We start from the raw sequence: 19,532 nt of genomic DNA on the forward strand, positions 1-19,532 counted from the left end.
GAATTGGGAAAGGATGTCTGTAGATAGGATAGTCTGGATGGAGATTAAGGGGGGAGGCTCTTGGAAATTCCTCCGAGGTTGAGGCGCACCACGGGGAAGATAAGAAGTGACGGCGAGAGGATGGATAAGCTACGATAATGAAATTGAATACCTGAGATCTAGGATTTTATGGATGCTACGAAAGATGAAGAATGTCTCGTGCGTGGACGATGAATGCTTCAATCCAATTTTCATTAAATGGGTTAGGGGATATTCGGTTCTGGAAGCAGAATGAAGAGAATGACGACCAACCTGTAGCACAGGAATACCTAGTAGATGGAGAGAGGGCTAATGACATGTATTGTCTTGCAGATGAGTTGATGAGAGCGATGTGTTTAGCTGAATATAAGATGATGTAACTGGGGGACAGAGGGATTGAAGCTGCTGAAGGGACCAGACTGCGAAACCTGTTGATCTGTAAACAAGATAAAACATTGGCTGCATTACTGAAAATACCTGGAAGATGACGAGCTTGAATTATGAAGCTGTAAGAAACTGAAATCCCTACGAGACGGTGGAGAAGTTGCATTATGAGGGTCGAGGAGGTTCTGCCTTTATTGATGATATGCACAGTAGATTGATGTTCTTGGAAAAATAAAATTTATTTCCTAGACCAGCAGTGCCCCCAGAGGTGAGCTGTTGTGACGATAGGGTAGATTTCGAGGAGAGCTGATGATTTGAGATGCCGGGAGAGATTCTGAATTTCATCAGATCAGCTGTCATAAAACCACTCATTGCCTTGGACACCTCCGAATCCAAGGGAAGAAGTGTCAGTATACAGACATAAATCGTGAGGGGCAGAGATTAAGTCATCATAGAATAGCGAGAGTCCGTTCCAGTGTTGCACAAGAGTAGACCACATTTTGATGTCTTTTTTGGCTTCTGGGGAGATTTTTACATGGGAATCCGGGGTTTTTGCTGTAGAGGAAAGGGCGAGAATTCGAGAAATGAAAGTCCTGCCTTGGAATAATACGGATTGCACAGTTGAAATGGCCCAGTAGAGATCGTAGGTTGTGCTTAGAGATTGATTTTGATGCTTGGAATTTATTGACGAGATGGCTGAGGTGGTTATTTTATTAGAAGGAAGGCTAGCTTCGAATTTAACTGTATCTAAAGTGACTCCAAGGAACACAAGTAGGAAACTAGACCAATGGTTTTATCTTCTAAAAGGAGGACTCCTAGAGAAAAAAATGGGGTTTGAAGACTGGAAATTGCTTAAGCTGGAGGGTCTGAGAGGGGGGATATGAGGAGAAAATCCTCAAGGAGATGGAGCAGGAAGAGCACCCAATATGAGTTAAGAAGAATCCAGCAGAGCTCTTCGGAGAGAGAATCAAACTTCTAGGCTGCTGCGTCAGCTGAAGGCGAGTTCAGTGGCGCAGTCGAATTTGTCCTGCCAGCAGATTCCGAACAGAGGGGTGAATAGGTATAACTTTGAATGCATTAGATATATGTCTGCTTTTATAAGCCAGATGCCATGACCTGCTATTTTAATGAATTTGATGGCATCTAAAACTAATGTAATGAAGGGATAATTTCTCCTGGAGAATTAAGGCGTTGATACTGCTTGTAGAGCTACCTCTTGAGGCTGCGAGGTCGATAATTAAACGCTTTTTTCCAGGTGGCAATTCCAATGGGGTTGATTCTAAAAGAAGGGAAGGGTGGAGCAGAGAAGGGGCTGGCCATGAAACCTTTGTCCACTTCGGCTTGGATTAAGGACAAGACAACTTGACAAAGAAGATAGAGAAGGTGAGAACTCACTGACAGAATTTTGTTTTTTTAAAAAGGCGGGGGTCACAGGATTTCAATGTGACTAATATCTCCACAATCAACAACTCTATGATCAATAAATTGTGATGATGCAATAAGAATGGCAAAGAGATTGACATCTTTACCTTCAATCATTTGACGCCGTAATTGAGGCGAAAGAGCGTGGTGGCGAATAGCTGCTGCAGAATGAGAAGCTGAAGCAAGGTTAAATTCTGGAATGTTGATGACTGGAATTGAGGTTGAAGCAGGGGCTGGCTGGGTTGCTATTGCAGGGGGGAGCGGAGATTGTAATAATTAAAGCGAACGGAAGGGCGGATGCAGAAAAAGCTGCAGCGGCAGCCGATGTTTCTCCTGAAACAAATCGGCCATCTATGACGTCCAGACGGGTGTTAATGGCTGAAAAAGCATCTGCAAAAGGTTGCATAAATTATTTGACATCCTCAAAATTTCTCTGCAGTTCAAACATGGCTACTTCAGCTAATGATCCGACTGAGGCTTCAGGTGGAGCTGGGGTGTTGACGTGAGCAGAGCTGGTGGCTTGAGATGGGGCTGATGCTGTGGAGCGAGAATGAGCAGAGCAGGGTGGAAAAACAGGCTCAGCTGAAAGAGACTCACACAGCAAATAAAAAGATCAATTCTACTAGATGTGGGTGGAATATGGAATCCTTTTTCGAAAAGGGCTTTCAGCAGTTTGGAAATTGGCAAGTCTTTAAAGAAAAGTCGCTCGGGGTTGGGATTCTGTCGTCGTTTTCTTTGTGAGCGACGTGGCTCGGGGAACTCTGGACTTGGAGCTGAAACTGAGGAAGGACCTGCCTAATCTGGAGCTGAAGCGAATGGGGTGGACTCCCTGGGTCTGAAGATGAAAAGGAGGTAAGATGATCCAAGCTAGATGTTGGGTACAATGCTGGGTTTGGTTTTCAAAATCGGGAACTCGTACTGCATATTTTCAAAGCCAGGTCAGGTATTTGTACTGCAAAATCAAAGCCAATTCGAGTAGTTGTGCAAAGCGGCGGTCAAAGCCAAATCAAAAAGTTGTTCAAAAATATTCAAAGCCGGGGGCGCCCTATACCCTGGACGTCGCCGGTTCGAGTCCAGGCTATTCCATTGCCGACCTTGGGTGGGAGTTCCCAGGGAGCGGCGCACAATTGGCCATGCGCCACTCGGTCGGGGGAGGGTTTAAGTCGGCCAGTGTGTCCTCGGCTCACCGCGCACCAGTGACCCCTGTAGTCTGGCCGGGCACCTGCGGGCTTGCCTGCACGCTGCATGGAGCTGCGTTTTCCTCCGACGTTGTAGATCCGAGATGGCTGCATGATCAGTCTGCAGTGTGAAAAGAAACAGTTGGCTGACAGCACATGTATAAGCATATATATATATATATATATATATATATATATATATATATATATATATAATTTCCCCTCTCTATACCAAAAGCAAATGCAAGAGAAAGAACTGTGACATGGTTTAAATAGGCAGATCGCTTTGACAGCCAGGAGAAAATAGGAGAGGAGGAGCCTTAACTCCCACCTCCGAACCTCACTTTAAGGTTAACATATCAAACTAGATGTTATTCATACAAACATACTCTGAAAAAAATGCATTGCCACTATCAGAAGGCAGTCTTTTCCTACAGTAGGTGTTGCCTAACTGTTGGAAGAAGTATCTAAGCATCCACCCCCAGCCTCAGGGAGACAGCCAACAGACAAAATGACCGGCCAGACTATTAAAGGTGTATTCACAATGTAACATGTCATCATTTGTCAGTATAAACATTTTTACACTTACAAAATCAAATCTTTAATTGTTGCAATTTACTGACTAATGCATGTATGGTACTAATTTAGTCATTAAAAAATACTGCTGAGAAGTACAGAAACATCTTGATTTCTAGGAACTGTTATTGTGAAACATGTGAGCTCAATGGACAAATACGAAAGCCAATATCCGTTACCTTCTTCCGAATAGCGTGATCTCAGTCCAAACACAAATGCTAGAATTATGATCAGCAAACACAGCAGCAGAACCTGCCAGAAAATGAATACATTTAAACAGAGTACGTCTTTTGTAACAGACAGTTGTACATCATTAAACTGGACAAAGCTTATAAAAACACATTCAATTCATTTTCATCATACAACCTTTACTGAATGTGAAGTCACAGAGAAGTGATGGAAACAAAACTAAATTTAGAAATATTCAAACATTGCCAGTTTGTTTTGGTCAGATGATAAATGAACAGTGGGTATAGTTTGTTATTTATTATCAGATTAATCTTCAACATATTTCAGGCCAAGCTAAACAGCCTCATACTTAAGCAAACATTTAAAAATAGTGCCACTCCCATAACAAAGGACCCACCAAACCCTTTCATTCCACTGTCCCCTCGGGAACTAAAATGCTGACTGCTTGGGGAATATACAGCAAATATGGTAATACAGAATAATGGTTTCCATGTCTGGGTTCAAAGTACGATAACCGTAGTAAAGATAGTGGAATGTGTGAGAAATACTGTATAATAAATTAGCAGTTATCTTTTAATCCCTTATTCCTGTAATTACACAACTTATAGTATAATTATACAGGATTAGTTACTATAAAAACCTGAATTATTAGCCCTGTTAAGTTTATCATAGTATTTACCATACTTTTCCCATAGTTATATTATGTATTTACCATAGTTTATCCTCGTTTGCCATGTTTATTAATTTGCTTTATTCATTTACTTGAATGTGTGTGGACTGGGGATTTGTGTTCTCTCCATCATTTGGGTACGGTTTTCGTGGCAGGGTACTACAACAGGGGTCTACAAATCTAGTCTTAAAGTACCAGTGTCCTCCAGATTTTACAGTATAGGTACTGTATCATTAAATAACTGGTAAAGACCTGGAAATCGGTTAAACGGGTTTAATCTAAGTCATTTAGGGTGTGCTTTCAATAAAATTGTGCACATTAGATATTAAATATACAACCCACAAAGATAGGAGAGCAGTACTAAATGGGCAGAGCCTGAATAGACGCAAGGTGAAGCACCTTTCTATTTGAACCTACTCTATAGATAGAAGACTATTGGACTTTGTTTTTTATACAATTAAGGATTTTAAAAATAGTGTTTCATATTTTAAAAAGTTACTGCCCTGAAACATAAAATTTGACCAGACATTTTGTTTGGTTATGTGACAGAGAGGGGGGGGGGGGGGGGGTTTGAGCTGCAAATCTCCCTCCCGACCAGATAGGGCACCGTTTAAGGTCGATAGTAAGCTTTCCCATAGATGGGCGGACGCGATGGTGGGTGGCAAGTCTGCTAAACAACTCCAGCTGTGATCAGCTGTGGGGCCTGAAGCAATTGGATAGACCGTGACACTGTGCTGATTAAAGGGAGGAGTTTGGTAGTACAAATGGAGAACAGTTATTTGAGTACAGTCCCTTACGCTGAATGACTAACCAAGCCGGAGCACTGTTTGTTTTGTTTTACAGAGGAATAGTTTAAACAAATACTGATCACTTTTGATCTGGGACACCTGGTCAGGATAGTTTGTAATCTACCCACATCACTCTCCTCCTGACACATGGTGTTTTTGTGGGATTGAAGCATGAGCACACAGGATGGACCTGGGAGTTGTGGCCGAGATGCTGGTGGCGCAGGAGCGGAGAAAGGAGCAAAGGCCAGTGGAGCATCGATCGGAGTATGAGGCCATTCTAGAGGGAACCGGCGGCAGAACCCTCATGTGGTCCCTCCAAAACCTTGCACCACTAAAATGACGCTGGAGGACGACCTGAGTCTTATTTGGTGGCCTTTGAGCAGCTGGCAACTGCAGCCAGATGGCCTCGGAACTGGTGAGCTACCCAGCTGGGACACAATTTGAGAGCACCAGGTGGCCTAACAGTCCGTGACCCACGAGGTCGCTATGGATTACAACCTGGTGAGGCAAGAAATCTTCCAGCGGCTGGATATAACAGAGGAGACCCATCATCGCCGGTTCCAGGACTACCAGCGACCCCAGGAGCCAGGCCCCGCGTTGTGGCGCAACACCTGGCAGACCACATTACCCAATGGCTTTGCCCTAGCACCAGAACACCCGAATTGAGCGCCATTAAGCAGTTCGGGCAAGTGCTGGGGTCAGCAATCCAAGCCTAGTCGACATCACCCCATTACGCTGGAGGCAGTGGTCAGATTGGCTGAAGCCTTCGATGACTCCCTGAGTACTTGTCCCGTCTGCAACCCAACTTGCCTCTCTGTCCGGCTGAACTAGGAGGACAGTGCCCATCCTCAACAAGGCCCGACACGGGTGAGATCATGGGCTCCTTGGTGTGTTGGCGCCCTTTACCCTGGTGTGTTACTGGTGCCACGAGGCCGTCACCTCATCACACTATTTAACACTGGAGACAGGTAAGTCCAGGGTGGGGTTATGATTGGGTGGGGCCTTGTATTGTTCATATATGGGTTGGTAATGTGAGCACCCCTGCATTAGTGGACTCGAGATGCTGGCAAACGTTAATTGAGGAAGCTCTCTTGGTGGTGGTGCCTTGGTGGTCATGAGGGTCAGTGGTCATCTCCTGTATCCATGACTTTTAGGTCGAGACTGGCCACATTTTGAAACAGCCATAACAAAAACTGTAAGGCCAGTCTCCAGTAACACCACTGGGGCAGTGAAAGAAGCAATTAGGAAAATGTTCCTGCTGCAAGCTGATTTGTTCCTCTCAAAGAAAGAAAAAAAAAAGAGCGCAAAAGGACAAAAAAAGGGAGGGAATGTTAATGAGAAAAGGTTTGGGTTTGGTGGGAGAATCCTCAATGTCTAACAAACGGCAGAGAAAGGGGGATTGAGATCCAGTGTGAACTAGTGCTGAAGCTACAATAGGCTCGCTTGATATCCTGAAATTCTGGGACTGGGAGATGTTGACCTAGCATGGGATCAAAAAAAATTACCCTACCCTGGCTAACTCTTGGGGCAGGTTCGGTCTATTGAGGGAAAGGAGATTGAAGGCAAACAGTTGCTCACATATCCACACCACATTATTGTCAGGCATTTACTACATTGTATCCCAAGCCTCGGGCACAGGGCAGACTAAGGCAATTACTCATTCTACAGTCTTTTTGAACTGAGATCATGTAGTTGGCTCACGATGTCCCTTGTTCGGGACATCAAGGTAGCAAAAAGACTCAGGAACAAATATTGGCTCGATTTGATTGGATGGGAGTTTATGGTGAGGTGACGCAATATGTGGCGAAGTGTCAGGAATGTCAACAAGTAGCGCCGGGATGTGTTGGCCTGGCCCTGCTGGTCCCACTGCCCCTAATTAATGTTCCATTTGAGAGAATTGCCATGGACAGTGGGCACATTGAGATCTGACTGGATATATGCATATTTTAGTAGTGGTGGACTACACGACTAGATATCCAAGGGCAGTGCCATTGAGATCCACTAGGGCATTAGCAATTGCCAAAGAGTTAGTCCAGATCATAGCGAGAGTAGGGATCCCCAAAGAAATACTGACTGATCATTAACTAACTAACATGTCCAAATGTTTAAATGAACTGTATAAATTGCTGCAAATTCAGTCCATTCAGACTTCCATTTATCTCCAGCAGATGGACAGACTGGTGGAATGCTTAAATCAGACGCTGAAACAGATGCTGAGGAGGTTTATCAATCAAGAGCAGAAACATTGAGCTAAACACCTTCCCTACCTGATGTTTTCAGTGAGAGAGGTGGGGTTTTCTCCCTTTGAGCTGCCATATTGGAGGCAACCCTGAGGGATCCTTGATCTTGTGAGAGAAGGGTGCGAAGACCAAACAAAGTTTGGTACATAAAGTTGTGCGATCACCTAGATATTGATTGGACATTTGCCACACAAGAACTTAAAACTCAGCATCATCAGGAGCAACAGTACAACAAAAGTCTGAATTCGGACCTTTCGACTAGGAGACAAGGTAATGTTGCTACTTCCCACTTCGTAATCTAAGTTGTATGCTAAGTGGCAGGGACCATAAGAGATGATATGGGGAATTGGTAAAGTAAATTATGAAATTAGACAACTCGATAGCCGAAATGAAGTACACTTTGTCATATTAATTTACTAAAACCCTGGAAAGAAAGGGAGGGCCTGTTTACAGCTATTGTCTATCCAGCTACATTTAAGATTCCAATGGGGGAAAACAGTTACTTCCTGATCAGAAGTGTGACCTCCAAGAGTTGCGAAAAGGTTTTGTGATGTTTTTTCTAACATAGTCAGTAGAACAAATACTAAACATGCTATTACTACACCAGCAGGACCTTAGGAGACCTAATCAAGATCCCGGAAAGCAGCAGGGGTCAGCAAGGACGTAGGGGATATGCTGGAACTGGGAGTCATTCAGCTCCCGGAGTGACTGGTGCAGTCTGATAGTGATGGTGCCTAAAAAGGATGGCTCCACTCGGTTCTGACTTTCGCAAGGTGAATGTCATCTCCAAGTTTGATGCATATCCTATGCCACGGGTAGACGAGCTCCTCAACCGACTAGGAAAAGTGAGGTCGACTTTGGATCTGATGAAGGGATACTGGAAAATTCCACTCACTCAGAGCGCACAAGAGAAAACTGCTTTCACTACCCCAGGTGGCTTGTTCCATTTCCAGCCCAAGCCGTTTGGACTGCACGGAGCCCTGGCCACCTTTCAGACTGATGGATTAGGTCCTTGCACCCCATCAGAAGTATGCCGCTGCATACATTAATGATGTGGTGACTTTTATCTCCGCCTTTTGGCCGTCCTACAGTCTCTAAGGGAGGCAGGGCTGACAGCTAATCTGGGCAAGTGTGCATTTGGCAAATGCGAGACCCAATATCTTGGCTAAATCATGGATAATGGCTGCGTAAAGCCAGTCGCCTCTAAAGCCCAGGCTTTGATGGAGACAGCCTATCCGAAAAACCAAGTCGCAGGTGAGATCACTACTGGGGTTAGCATATTATAGCTGCTTTATTCCCAAGTACTCCACTATAGTTAACCCCCTGGTTGAGCTCACAAGGAAGGTTGCAACACAATTAGTTAAGTGGACAGGGGAATGTCAGGTGGCCTTTGATATGATTAAATGAAACTATGCCAGGCCCCCACTCTAATCTCACCAGATTTCAGTAGAAAGTCCATTCTCCAGACTGATGCCTCCCAGATTGGTTTGGGGGCAGTCCTGTTCCAAGAAGTTGAACACCCTATTATTTATATGAGCAAGAAAATGGCTCAGGAGGGAGATAAACTACTCTGTTATTGAGAAAGAGGGGGACTGTGTGTCATTATTTTGAGACTGCAATCTCGCCATATGCCACCACCCCCGATACCATTGCTGGTAAAGGGGCAGATTTTTGTTTGTTTAAATAAATATGGATCGTTTTTGAACTGGGACACCTGGTCCTGACAGTTTGTAATTTACCCACACCACTCACCTCCTGTGTTACCACAGCAACCAAATGCAGTTTTACTAACACTTGTTACACAGATCAAAATCTACCTGACAGGTGCACTTTGAATGGTGGAGATTATAGTGTATATGTGTTCTTTGAATTTAATCCAGCACACAAAAAAGTTTGTTAACTGTAACTGAAGATCAGATTGTCAGCATCAGTTATATTCCAGCCTGTTCACTTAAATTGTTTATTTACCAAAAAAAAAAAATTTAATGTAATTGATGGATACTGTGATTGATTCTAAAAGGACCTGTCAATTTTTATTTGCATTGCTTATCATTTGTGATTCGTTTCCCAAAACTACAGTACTCACTTAGGGCATCATTTTCAAAACCTCTCTTTATAAAAGTATAAATCTGCTTTGCTTGATTTCAGCTTAAATACAGTTTTCTGTTTTGCTCAGACACTTGGAATTTGTAATGTAACTTGAAATGTTTGATATAAATTTCTCATGCATTTGCTCTAGCAGAACAATTCAACAGAAGGGAATGACATTATTGTGCCTTTAATGGCATCTCAAAAGCGTTTCACAATAATAAAAGTCAGTAAAACAAGACCGAACAATAAAAGAAAAAGCACAAACAAATCAATTGAACATTCCTTTACTATTATAGTTGATCACAACCAAATCTGAAAATTCCTTTGTTTGTGCTTTTGCAGATGACCAATAATCACTGTACCCTAAAATAGTGTTACTGTCTGCGACTGACTAATCTACAATTCCTTATATTCAGTAACATAAAAATTAACTTCTGACAAGTTATGTATGGCATTGTAAATGAGTAGTTTTGCTCCACAGTCATGATAAATTTATCTTAGTTAAATATAATTGTGGGTGCAAAGGTTCAATTTTACTTCTTCGGTTCATTATTTACTTAATTTGAAACATGGATACAAATGTAACAATTGCCTCACATGTCTGGTATACCTCTGTTATGAGATACAGTGGGTGGGCTTACTGTAATCAGGCTGCAGTTAAAGGAACCTCTGGCATCACCCCCAAGACCTGCTCTACAATAATAAGCACAACAGCTGGGCAGAAACCAATGCCATAAACATGTTTATCGCTGTATGGTATAGTAAAAGCACAGCACAGTGTAGCCGTTCTGAAAAATACTTGCAGTCATATTAAATACAGCTGTTTGTTGTTAGTATTGGCTACAGGTTTGTTTAAGTGTTTGCAGAATTATTTGTAAATCATTCCATACAATGGTTATGCGCTGTTTGATTTTTGTTTTTATAACTGCATTGACTGGACCTTACTGTAACTGAAACATGGTAACTATTTTAATACATTCATTTAAATAAATAAAAATTCCAGTTTTCATTTCTAACCAGGTCCATTTATTTTTGTTCATATTACTTTTTTACCGTATGCGGTCATATGTCGGACCAGGTCCGATGTTAAAATTTTCCCTTTCCAGTCCAATGTCGGACTCTGTCCGACATCAAAAAGACGTAAAGCACAGGTCTCTAGTCATTCCTTCTCTGGAAAAAGCTGAGAAAACCTTTTCATGGCCAAGTGAGACCGATAGGAGCCGATTGAAGCGGGGGAAAAAAAACAAACAAACAAAAAAAAACACACGTATCTGAGCAACCCCAGATATAACATGAACACAAAGGCGACAGCTGTTTCCGCATCCAGCACTCGAAGAATATCAGACATTAGCAGAGCTTTTTGAAATGTTACAGCAATAAAATAATGACTTGGATCACATTATTGAGGAGTTTGGCGATAAAACGAGTGATCGGGGGGGGGGGGTTATCGGTATGCACGTCTATAAAGAGGTATGTGAAAAATACAACGAAAAAGGGACGGGCCTTGGCTGGAGAAGCAGTACTGATGTCCTTTTGCCATGCAGTGCCTTTTAAACCTGTTTTACCCTGAAAAAAACAAAAAATAGCATGTGTAAAATAAATAGTGCGACAAGCACTGAATAAATTGACTGCAAAGTTAATACTTTAATTGCCTGAATTTGACTACCTTAACTTGCTATGCAACTACTTTTTAATAGGTTACACTCATATATTGAGTGTCAATAAAAAATACCTGCATCAGTATAGCTACTGTGTTGTAAACCCAGAAAAAAAAAAAAAAATCTGGTTTTGTGGTCTACTGCTTACTCATTTTTTGACAACGTTCTTCTTGTCAAGGATTGACTGAGACAAAGTCAAAAGGTCTTGCATAACTGTGTAACCTTAACCAGAACACCAGCATAAAGTCTAGTTTCAATCAAGTCAAATGACTTCCACTACAACCAAGGTTCATTTTTCAGGGCTGGTCAAGAATTACTGTACAGTTTCTTTAATGTTACAGTTTTTACTTCTGCATTGTAGGCCTGCTTCTTTCTAAACCAGAACACCTGGCACTTTCTTCTATAAAAACAGCCTTGCTAAATTAAACTACCATTTGAAATAAGCCAGCGATCAATGCTTATTTAAAAGCCATCAATAATACGAATCTGAAGTAGTTTCAAACATGTAATCTTGTTTATTCCTCAACTGAGAAAGATTATTTATACCAGTTGTTTCACTTAAGCAGTCACGGCTATATTTACAAAAACGTCATGACAAATGATTTGACTTTAAACATTACTCCCTTTTTAGGCTTGTCCTGTGCGGATTTCTGTTTGTACAATAAACACCTATGGTCAAAAGTCAATTAAAAGTAGCGTACTAACTGTGAATGATCCTCTGGTTAGAACGTAGGCCAGTACGAATGATCAATTGCAACAAACACTACGTACCAGTCTTTAACCCCCTGGAGATCGGTATTGTTAATCCTGTGATTCTTTAGACTGATTGACTATCTTGTTACTTCACCGAGATATATATGCTTGCTACTTTTCGATATTAAATAGACAAAGCTTGTTAAACGTCAAACTCCTAAAAAATATGAGATCGACTGAAATCCATTTATATAGGATTAACGTGATAAACGTTGGTAAAACCACTCACTATTTTTTATTTTCTTAACAAAAATAATCATTTAGAAATTCTCTAGTTCGTGCAGTTTTTACACTTCCTCTCTGTCCCGTCTCCTTTCCACTCTGAACGGCTGGCCGTCGCTGTCAATCATCTCAGTTGTCCGTTAGCACTGTGGTTTCACTGTCATGTCACCTTGTTGTGACAGATCTGCAGAATACCCTGACTGAAGTGAAAATTGTAATGAAACGTGGCACAGGAAATTAAGAAACTATCCTGGTATGTAACCGTAAAAAACAGAAGTCACCGCGAAGGCAAACAGAATGATAACACATGCAATCACAAGGTCATAAAAATATGAAGGATAGTGCTCAGAAACTGTTTAAATAGTACGAATTCCTCATGATTTAATGCATGCTCTGTGTTTTGAAGCTGTTCTGCTGAAGGCTACTAGTTGAGGGACGTGTCATGGAAACATGGTACCTGAGTCCAGCTGTGCTGAAGCAGGATGGGAGGGGGAGCTCAGACTCGGAAATAATAAGTGCAAGTTAGTTCTGTTGAACTATCTGCTTTGTTCTGTGCATATTTTTACTTGCTAGAAAATGTATGCTAGAAAAGTCAGTAATAAACATTTATATGCTGCGTTTTCTGCAGTTTGGACATTTGTTTTTTATGGTTTTGTTGCATGTTTAATAATAAAGGGGTTTCGCAATGGCATAAAGTCTGTTTTTTTAAAAAGCATAAAGGTCGATTTCACACATTCTCTGATTGAATTGAAAAATAAAGATCGCAAATTCTTTAGAAAATAAACGGTCGATATTAGATGTCGATTTGGCAAAAAAATAAAACTCAGATACTAGAAAGCCTTTTATATATAAATATTGGAGTTTTTATATATATTGGAGTTTTTTTTTTTTTTAATTGCTGAAATAAATAATTCTGGATCTTGTAGCTTTCAAAAATTGAATTGAAGCAAAATGAATGCTGTTTTAAATATCACTAAACACAGCTGTAACAATTACTATATTCACTCAATTATTGTTTTGACATTTCGCTTTTATTAGGGAGCTCCCCTAAATCTTTCGTTTAGAAAGATCAAGGTGTTAATGCTTGTGACAGGGTAGCCGTCTGCCACGTGCTTGAGTGCATTCTCTGCCAAGTGACAGTCAGGAGATCGAGACAGAGGTTAAGGTTGATACACCCCGCAGGCGAACTTGCTTACTCACTCTTTGGTATCCAACCTTGGTTCTGGTTCTCTCACACACACATACACACACACACACACACACACACACACACAGACACACACACACACATACACACACAGTGCTGAAGAGCTTGGTGGATAAATTGGTAGGGCGGATATGCGATGGGTGGATACATGACGGATTGCTTTACTTCGGTTTAAAACACATTGTGCAACAACAAACCAATGTTGTGGTGGAACATCTGATAATGTATGTCAACCAAACAAAGACACTGTAATGCTGTTATAGCTCAAGGCTATTCTAGCAGCAATGTGCAAAACAGATCTGGTAAATACAGCTGGGGGGAGGGGTTCAAACTAGTTATTCAAACAGTGTGTAAATGAAGCACAGTTTGCTATGGAATGACAATAGAAAGCATAGGGAGCTTTCAGTGTAATTACTTCAACTGCCAAATTAAATCTGAATGTACATTTACAGTATAATAATGGCAAATCATGTGGTGTGACAATCAAATTATATATATAAAATTGTTTCTCTCTTCCTTGCATGTTAAGGCACGATTACCCGTTCTGCTTTTGAATTAAAGGTAATGTTACAAACACATTCTTTGTAAAACATATCAGTACTATACTTATATTAGTATAAATATTAGTATAAATCAGAAAGTAAAGATGTAGTGCCATATATGGCAGTTTGTACATATTTAAAAGCCATCAGCTGGGTAGGTTTGTGTAAAATATTCAGGAACAAGGCTAAGGCCTTTTTAAATTTCTGTTTTGCTTTCCAAGCTGTAACAGAGCTTAAATAAGCTGTTTTAACACTAATGCAGTTTGTTCACAGAAAGTTAAACAAGAGGGGAAGTTGGCTCCCAGTCAGGTACATTTTTTGGTGGTATTTAACAGATTGGACAGTCAGAAAAATCTGCTTTCTGATAATGTAAAAGGAACAGTACGTGTGCAATATGAGCCTAGCTGGAATCCATCAAAAATCTTCATTTAATTCCCATTAGAAGACTATTAAAACAAACAAAAAGTAAACATGTTAATTTCCCTTCCATTCTAGCAGTGAACACCACCCTGGCTTTCCTTTTCCTATTTTCACAGTGCCTATGTGACAATCATCTCAAAGTCACTTTGAATGGAGCAAACATAAAACAGATAGACCCTGGCAAAGCATTCGAGTATTAAATTCCTGAGAAGAGTGTCTTATATTCAAACAGCGTTTTACTATGTGAACGGCTCTGCCATTCAAAGGTTGTCAATGAGAGTCTGTTATCATGCCATAGTCCAATTGACACAACTGCATATTAAAAGAAACAGCTTTTTTTTGTTTGTTTGTTTATGATAAACATGGGAGCATAGTAGTGGTGCAATGACCAAACACACCTTAAACTGATTTCGAAACCCAAACACTTTTACAAAATGCTAGTTTTCACTCAGCTAAACCTGAATACTAGCTTTTTATAGAAACATGCAGAGTATAATTATGGTTAGTTTATCTTATGATGTGTAATTAAGATGTTTTCTTAAGGCTACATTAAATGTCAATGTTTGGTTTCAGCATGCATTTAATTCTAATGCCATAGGCACCAACTCCATGGTTGCGCCAGGGCTCAAGCATCCACGGGGAAAAAATTATTTTACGTGATAAATGTGTTAATGACCCGTCATGTTGCCCTGAAATCAAGCTATTAAAATTGTATCATTAGGTGGCAGTAGTACGGTGACCGCAGTGTAAAATCAGAAGGTGTAATTAGACCAGTACACCGCCATTCATGGGGAGGCGATGTACAGTAATCTATGAAACAAGATGAATACATTTCTGTTTAAAATCAACAGTGGGAGAATCACAGAAACTGAAAGCGCTTCATCAAGTACAGTAGAATCTGCAGCCAGAAGTGATGGGCCGACTGCTGAATCTACTAGGCTGGATACGAACACGAGCAGCAAAAACACAAGAAAAAAACGAGGGAAAAAGGAAGATAATTTCAAGAAAGCTGGGGGACTGTATAAATGGTTTGAATAGGATATTGTGAAGGATTGTATATTGTGCTGTGTGCTGAAAAGCTGTTACTTCCGGACATCCCCTCTCATCTACAACTAGGGACAAAGGATCGATAGTGGCTTTTGTGAATAACTGTTTTGCTCATGGAACAAAGCTTTAGAAAGGTTTTCATCCCACCAAAAGTCATCTGTACACCGTGCTGCTGCTCAGTGTATTTGCATCTGAAAATGGTGAACATGTATGTAATCGTGTGTCAGCAAGTAAAGAATGTGATATCCAGCATGCAAAGATTTAATTGAGGATGATTACTTCATGGCAATTTTTAGCTGCACCGGGAATGCCCTTTGGTGGGCCAACTGGTGAAAATTCAAATGTAGTTCAGGTGCTGTGTGAAAAAATGGCTGCAGCGAAAATCTTACAACGGATCTCATGAAATTGCCGTCTACTTTTCCAAATGAGCCGCCTAAAATAGTTATTCCAAAATGAAATAAAATGTTAATTTTCTTCCAGTAAAATAGCGGCAATTTCCACAATTCAAAAGTATTTAAGTCTTCGCTGCAACCGTTTTGTTATTGGACTGATGTGTTTCCATGGACACCGTGAATCACGATGGACAGTTTCGAGTGATGTAGGTGATGAAGGCCGAACGACGAAGCGGTTATCACATCAATCAATCATCGATGTGTAAACAATTTGGTGTAAATTAATAATACACAGCAATCAAAAGTTCATTAAAAAAATCCCTAACATACATTTTTTTACATGTTTTGGATCAAATCTGGACCCTCGCAAGCTAATTTTATTAATTAAGTTGTTACGGTCATTATATGTGCACTGTCCCTTAAAAAAAAAAATGGCGCCTACAGCGCACAGTTGATTTGCCGTAACGAAGGAAAATAACATGGAACCTCCTAAGAAAAGAAAAAAACGCTTCTACTTCTCTTTATTATTTTGTCGTCTCCTATCGCTTTCCACGGGGGACGATGCTCAAAGACTGTGATATCAAGACTTGAAGGTACCATCCAAATAACGTTAGATTACTTTATGCAGCTGAGTAGCTAGCTAGCTTATATAGTGTTAACAGAGCGACTGCAAGAAACGTTACGGTTCAGTATTACAGACACTTTTTCTGCTGTAGATTTTATTTTATTATTTTAAGAGCAAAACTGTATTCAGCTTCAACTATATCGGGAAAGTGCTCTTTGTACAGTATTAGTTTTGGTGTTCAACTTAGATCTTTTGTTAGGGAAAGTACTACTGTAGTAACAGTACCGGCTACAGTTTAAAATTGTTACTGTTACATTTCTTTTTTGTACAGTGTTTCTGAATAAGACTACAGTTATGCTACAGTACAGTAGCTAGTAGGATGTTACGTAGCAATCGTATGTAATTGCATAAAAGCGCCAATGTAATGGCATATAATTTATGAATAATTAGTGCTGCACTTTATATGTTTAATTTGAATTTTGCACATCTCAAATTGTTTGTATTGCCCCCAGAGATTTGAATTAAGCGGAGTTCACTGTACATATATTCAGCTCTTAGTGAAGTGGTTAGTTGTCAAGATGCATTCTGCCTCACTACTGAAGAATAATCCACAAATGAGTTTAATTGGTATAGTTTGAAGAGTACCTATTTCGGTATTATCTTCTTTAATTGTTGTGACCAGAACAATGTAAGATGTGACAGCATGATATTGGTGCTCAAACCTAAGCCTGTTGTGGCACCAAGACACTGAATAAAATACAAATACATTTCAAAGTCGCTGGTATATGAAATGTATAGGAAATAAAAAAGGTATGATTTGGGACATATTTCGGTTTCATGAGTGGTACATTTTACTTACTGTGTGGGACATCAATGAAGACAGTGTTTGTAGGCGAGTGCATTTATTACACTATGTAACACAATTTTTGTTCCTGGGTAGTAAGTGTTATTTCCTAATTGCTTATGCCTCAAAAGTATAGACAATGGCTATTATTCCCCACAAACTTTGCTTCTGTGACCAGGACAGGTAAATTTCAAAATATCACTATTTCCAATGAGAAAACGGGCGCTTTTGTGTCTTTTCGTTCACATAAAGTCAGAAAAAACAACATATGAATCCAAATTAACATGTATTTATACTAAAGTAATACAAAAATGACTACAAAAGATTTAGAAGTGAGTAGTTTTTCGAGATTTACGATTATACTGTAAATTTAGTGATATTTTGAAATTGACCTGTCCTGGTCACAAAAGCAAAGTTTGTGGGGAATAATAGCCATGTTCTATAGTTTTGAAGCATAAGCAATTAGGAAATAACACTTACTACCCAGGAACAAAAAAAAAAAAAAAAAAATGTAATCCCAACACACACAAAATAGGCGCCTATGAGTCTAACTACCTACACTCAAATAGGTATCAAAACATTACGAATGTTTAACTACACTAGTATTTTACAACAAATAAGCAACACTGGCATTCGTTTAATATTAGTAGATACCTATATTTGCACCATTGATGGATTACAAGTAAATGTTAACACAAAACTGCTTGTATTATACGTTTAATGCTCTCCAAAAAGTTATATTCACTGCAGTTCTTATTCTCTGTACCATGCTCTTGATTTTGCTAAAATAGATCCATCAGAAATAGTATAGTCAGCTCTCAATGTTACGTCGGTGTTTTCTGTTTTCTACTTACCCCGATGAGTATTTTGCATGTATTCGACTTTTTTCTTTTTTTGCCGCTGTCAGTGCTTTTGTCTTGGTCTCCGATTTCCACGGGATCCAGCATTGGTGTAGCAGCCGAACCTTCAACTGTCTGTAAATCGCTTTTCGTTCTATCAACTTCCTTCATTCTGTTTTCCATGTCTGTCGAGTTTTTCCCTTCTTTGGAGCTATGCAATCGTTTGAACTACCGTCTTCTCTTTTTATAGGACGCTATGGAACCGCCTCCACTCGTTGTAATTCTGCTTTGCTCGTTCCTGCAGTGAAGGAAAGGGTACGTTTAACGAGTAGTACCCTAAAGAGCACTTATTCGAAACTGGAGACACTGCATTACGGATGTGTGCCATTACAGCAGGCAGTTTAATTTTTAATTTGTACTAGTTCTTTAGGTCTCTTCTTGATTTGTAAAACAATAAATACATACTAAATGTTACATACATTTTTGCACGTGGTCTCTCTTGCAATATGCAATTGATTGAATGTGTGTATTGCTTAAACTGTATAGGTGTGATCTTCAATCAAAAAGTATGCTAAATATAAATAAGATTAATGTGGAAGCAGGTCAAGTTACACCTGGACATTGTTTACACACATCAGGAGGGTGGGCACCTGTATGTTTTCACATTACAAGATAAGTTGTAGGCTAAAGTTGAAAAGTTATAAATTATTAATGAAAAAAAAAAAAATTTTTACTTCAGACAAAGCAGATCTGTGTAGTTTTGTGGTCAAATTTTGACAGAGAGAACATGTCTGTCATTTTAAGCAGCCTTCCACAGTAGAAACAAATTTGAGGGCCACAAATTGTACTGGCTTCCTTTTTTAAATATATGCTTTGAAATGCAGATAACATTGACATTGAATCCAGTACGATTAATTGTTCAGACACATATTTGACTCTACAAAACAGGCTTCCACTGATACTTACGCCTTCCTTATCAAGATGCTACCAAGTATGTACAAATAGATTTTTTATTTTTTCTGGCAACACATGACAGCTGCTGGCTCTCTGTCTTTCACTGTCATCAGCTAATATAGCTAGGCAATAATACTGAGCTTCTCTATTTTCATGCTACTACTAATTTTCATACAAAGCTACTAATTGTTATAATGCTAAATACTTAGAAAAATGTGTGAGTGCACTGTATCTACATCAGTCTTGCACTTCATTAAGAGGACCAAACATACCATGAGTATTCCTAGTACTGCAAAAGAATTGAAATGACAGCTCAGAAATGTTGCACAGTTGTGTGACCTATATAAGAAATGTATGACACCAGCAAATAGGAATGGTGGCTGCAGTTAACATACAAGGGAAAAAAAGTAATGCAATTGACTTGCAAAGTCAACAATGTAAAACAAATAAATGGTGATTACATCACAAAACAATCCGATCTCTTCAGCTCCATGTTAACTTGATCAGTATGAATATTACAAGTCAGCTTCCTT

At 39.9% G+C, this 19,532-nt stretch overlaps 1 protein-coding gene across 1 annotated transcript in view; it reads right to left on the reverse strand.

Moving 5' to 3' along the window:
- LOC121317006 (venom phosphodiesterase 2-like) overlaps nt 1–18,297 on the reverse strand; it is a 43,496-nt gene extending 25,199 nt beyond the window's left edge. The window contains exons 1-2 of the mRNA XM_041252502.1: nt 18,061–18,297; nt 3,758–3,830 (exon numbers count right to left, since the gene is read on the reverse strand). Of these exons, the coding sequence (XP_041108436.1) occupies nt 3,758–3,830; nt 18,061–18,228 (241 nt within the window). The 5' untranslated portion in view covers nt 18,229–18,297. The remainder of the gene's footprint in view (nt 1–3,757; nt 3,831–18,060) is intronic.
- Nucleotides 18,298–19,532: the final 1,235 nt, after the last annotated feature.

Source organism: Polyodon spathula, chromosome 6, assembly GCF_017654505.1.
Source record: "Polyodon spathula isolate WHYD16114869_AA chromosome 6, ASM1765450v1, whole genome shotgun sequence".
NCBI classification, from domain to species: Eukaryota; Metazoa; Chordata; class Actinopteri; order Acipenseriformes; family Polyodontidae; genus Polyodon; species Polyodon spathula.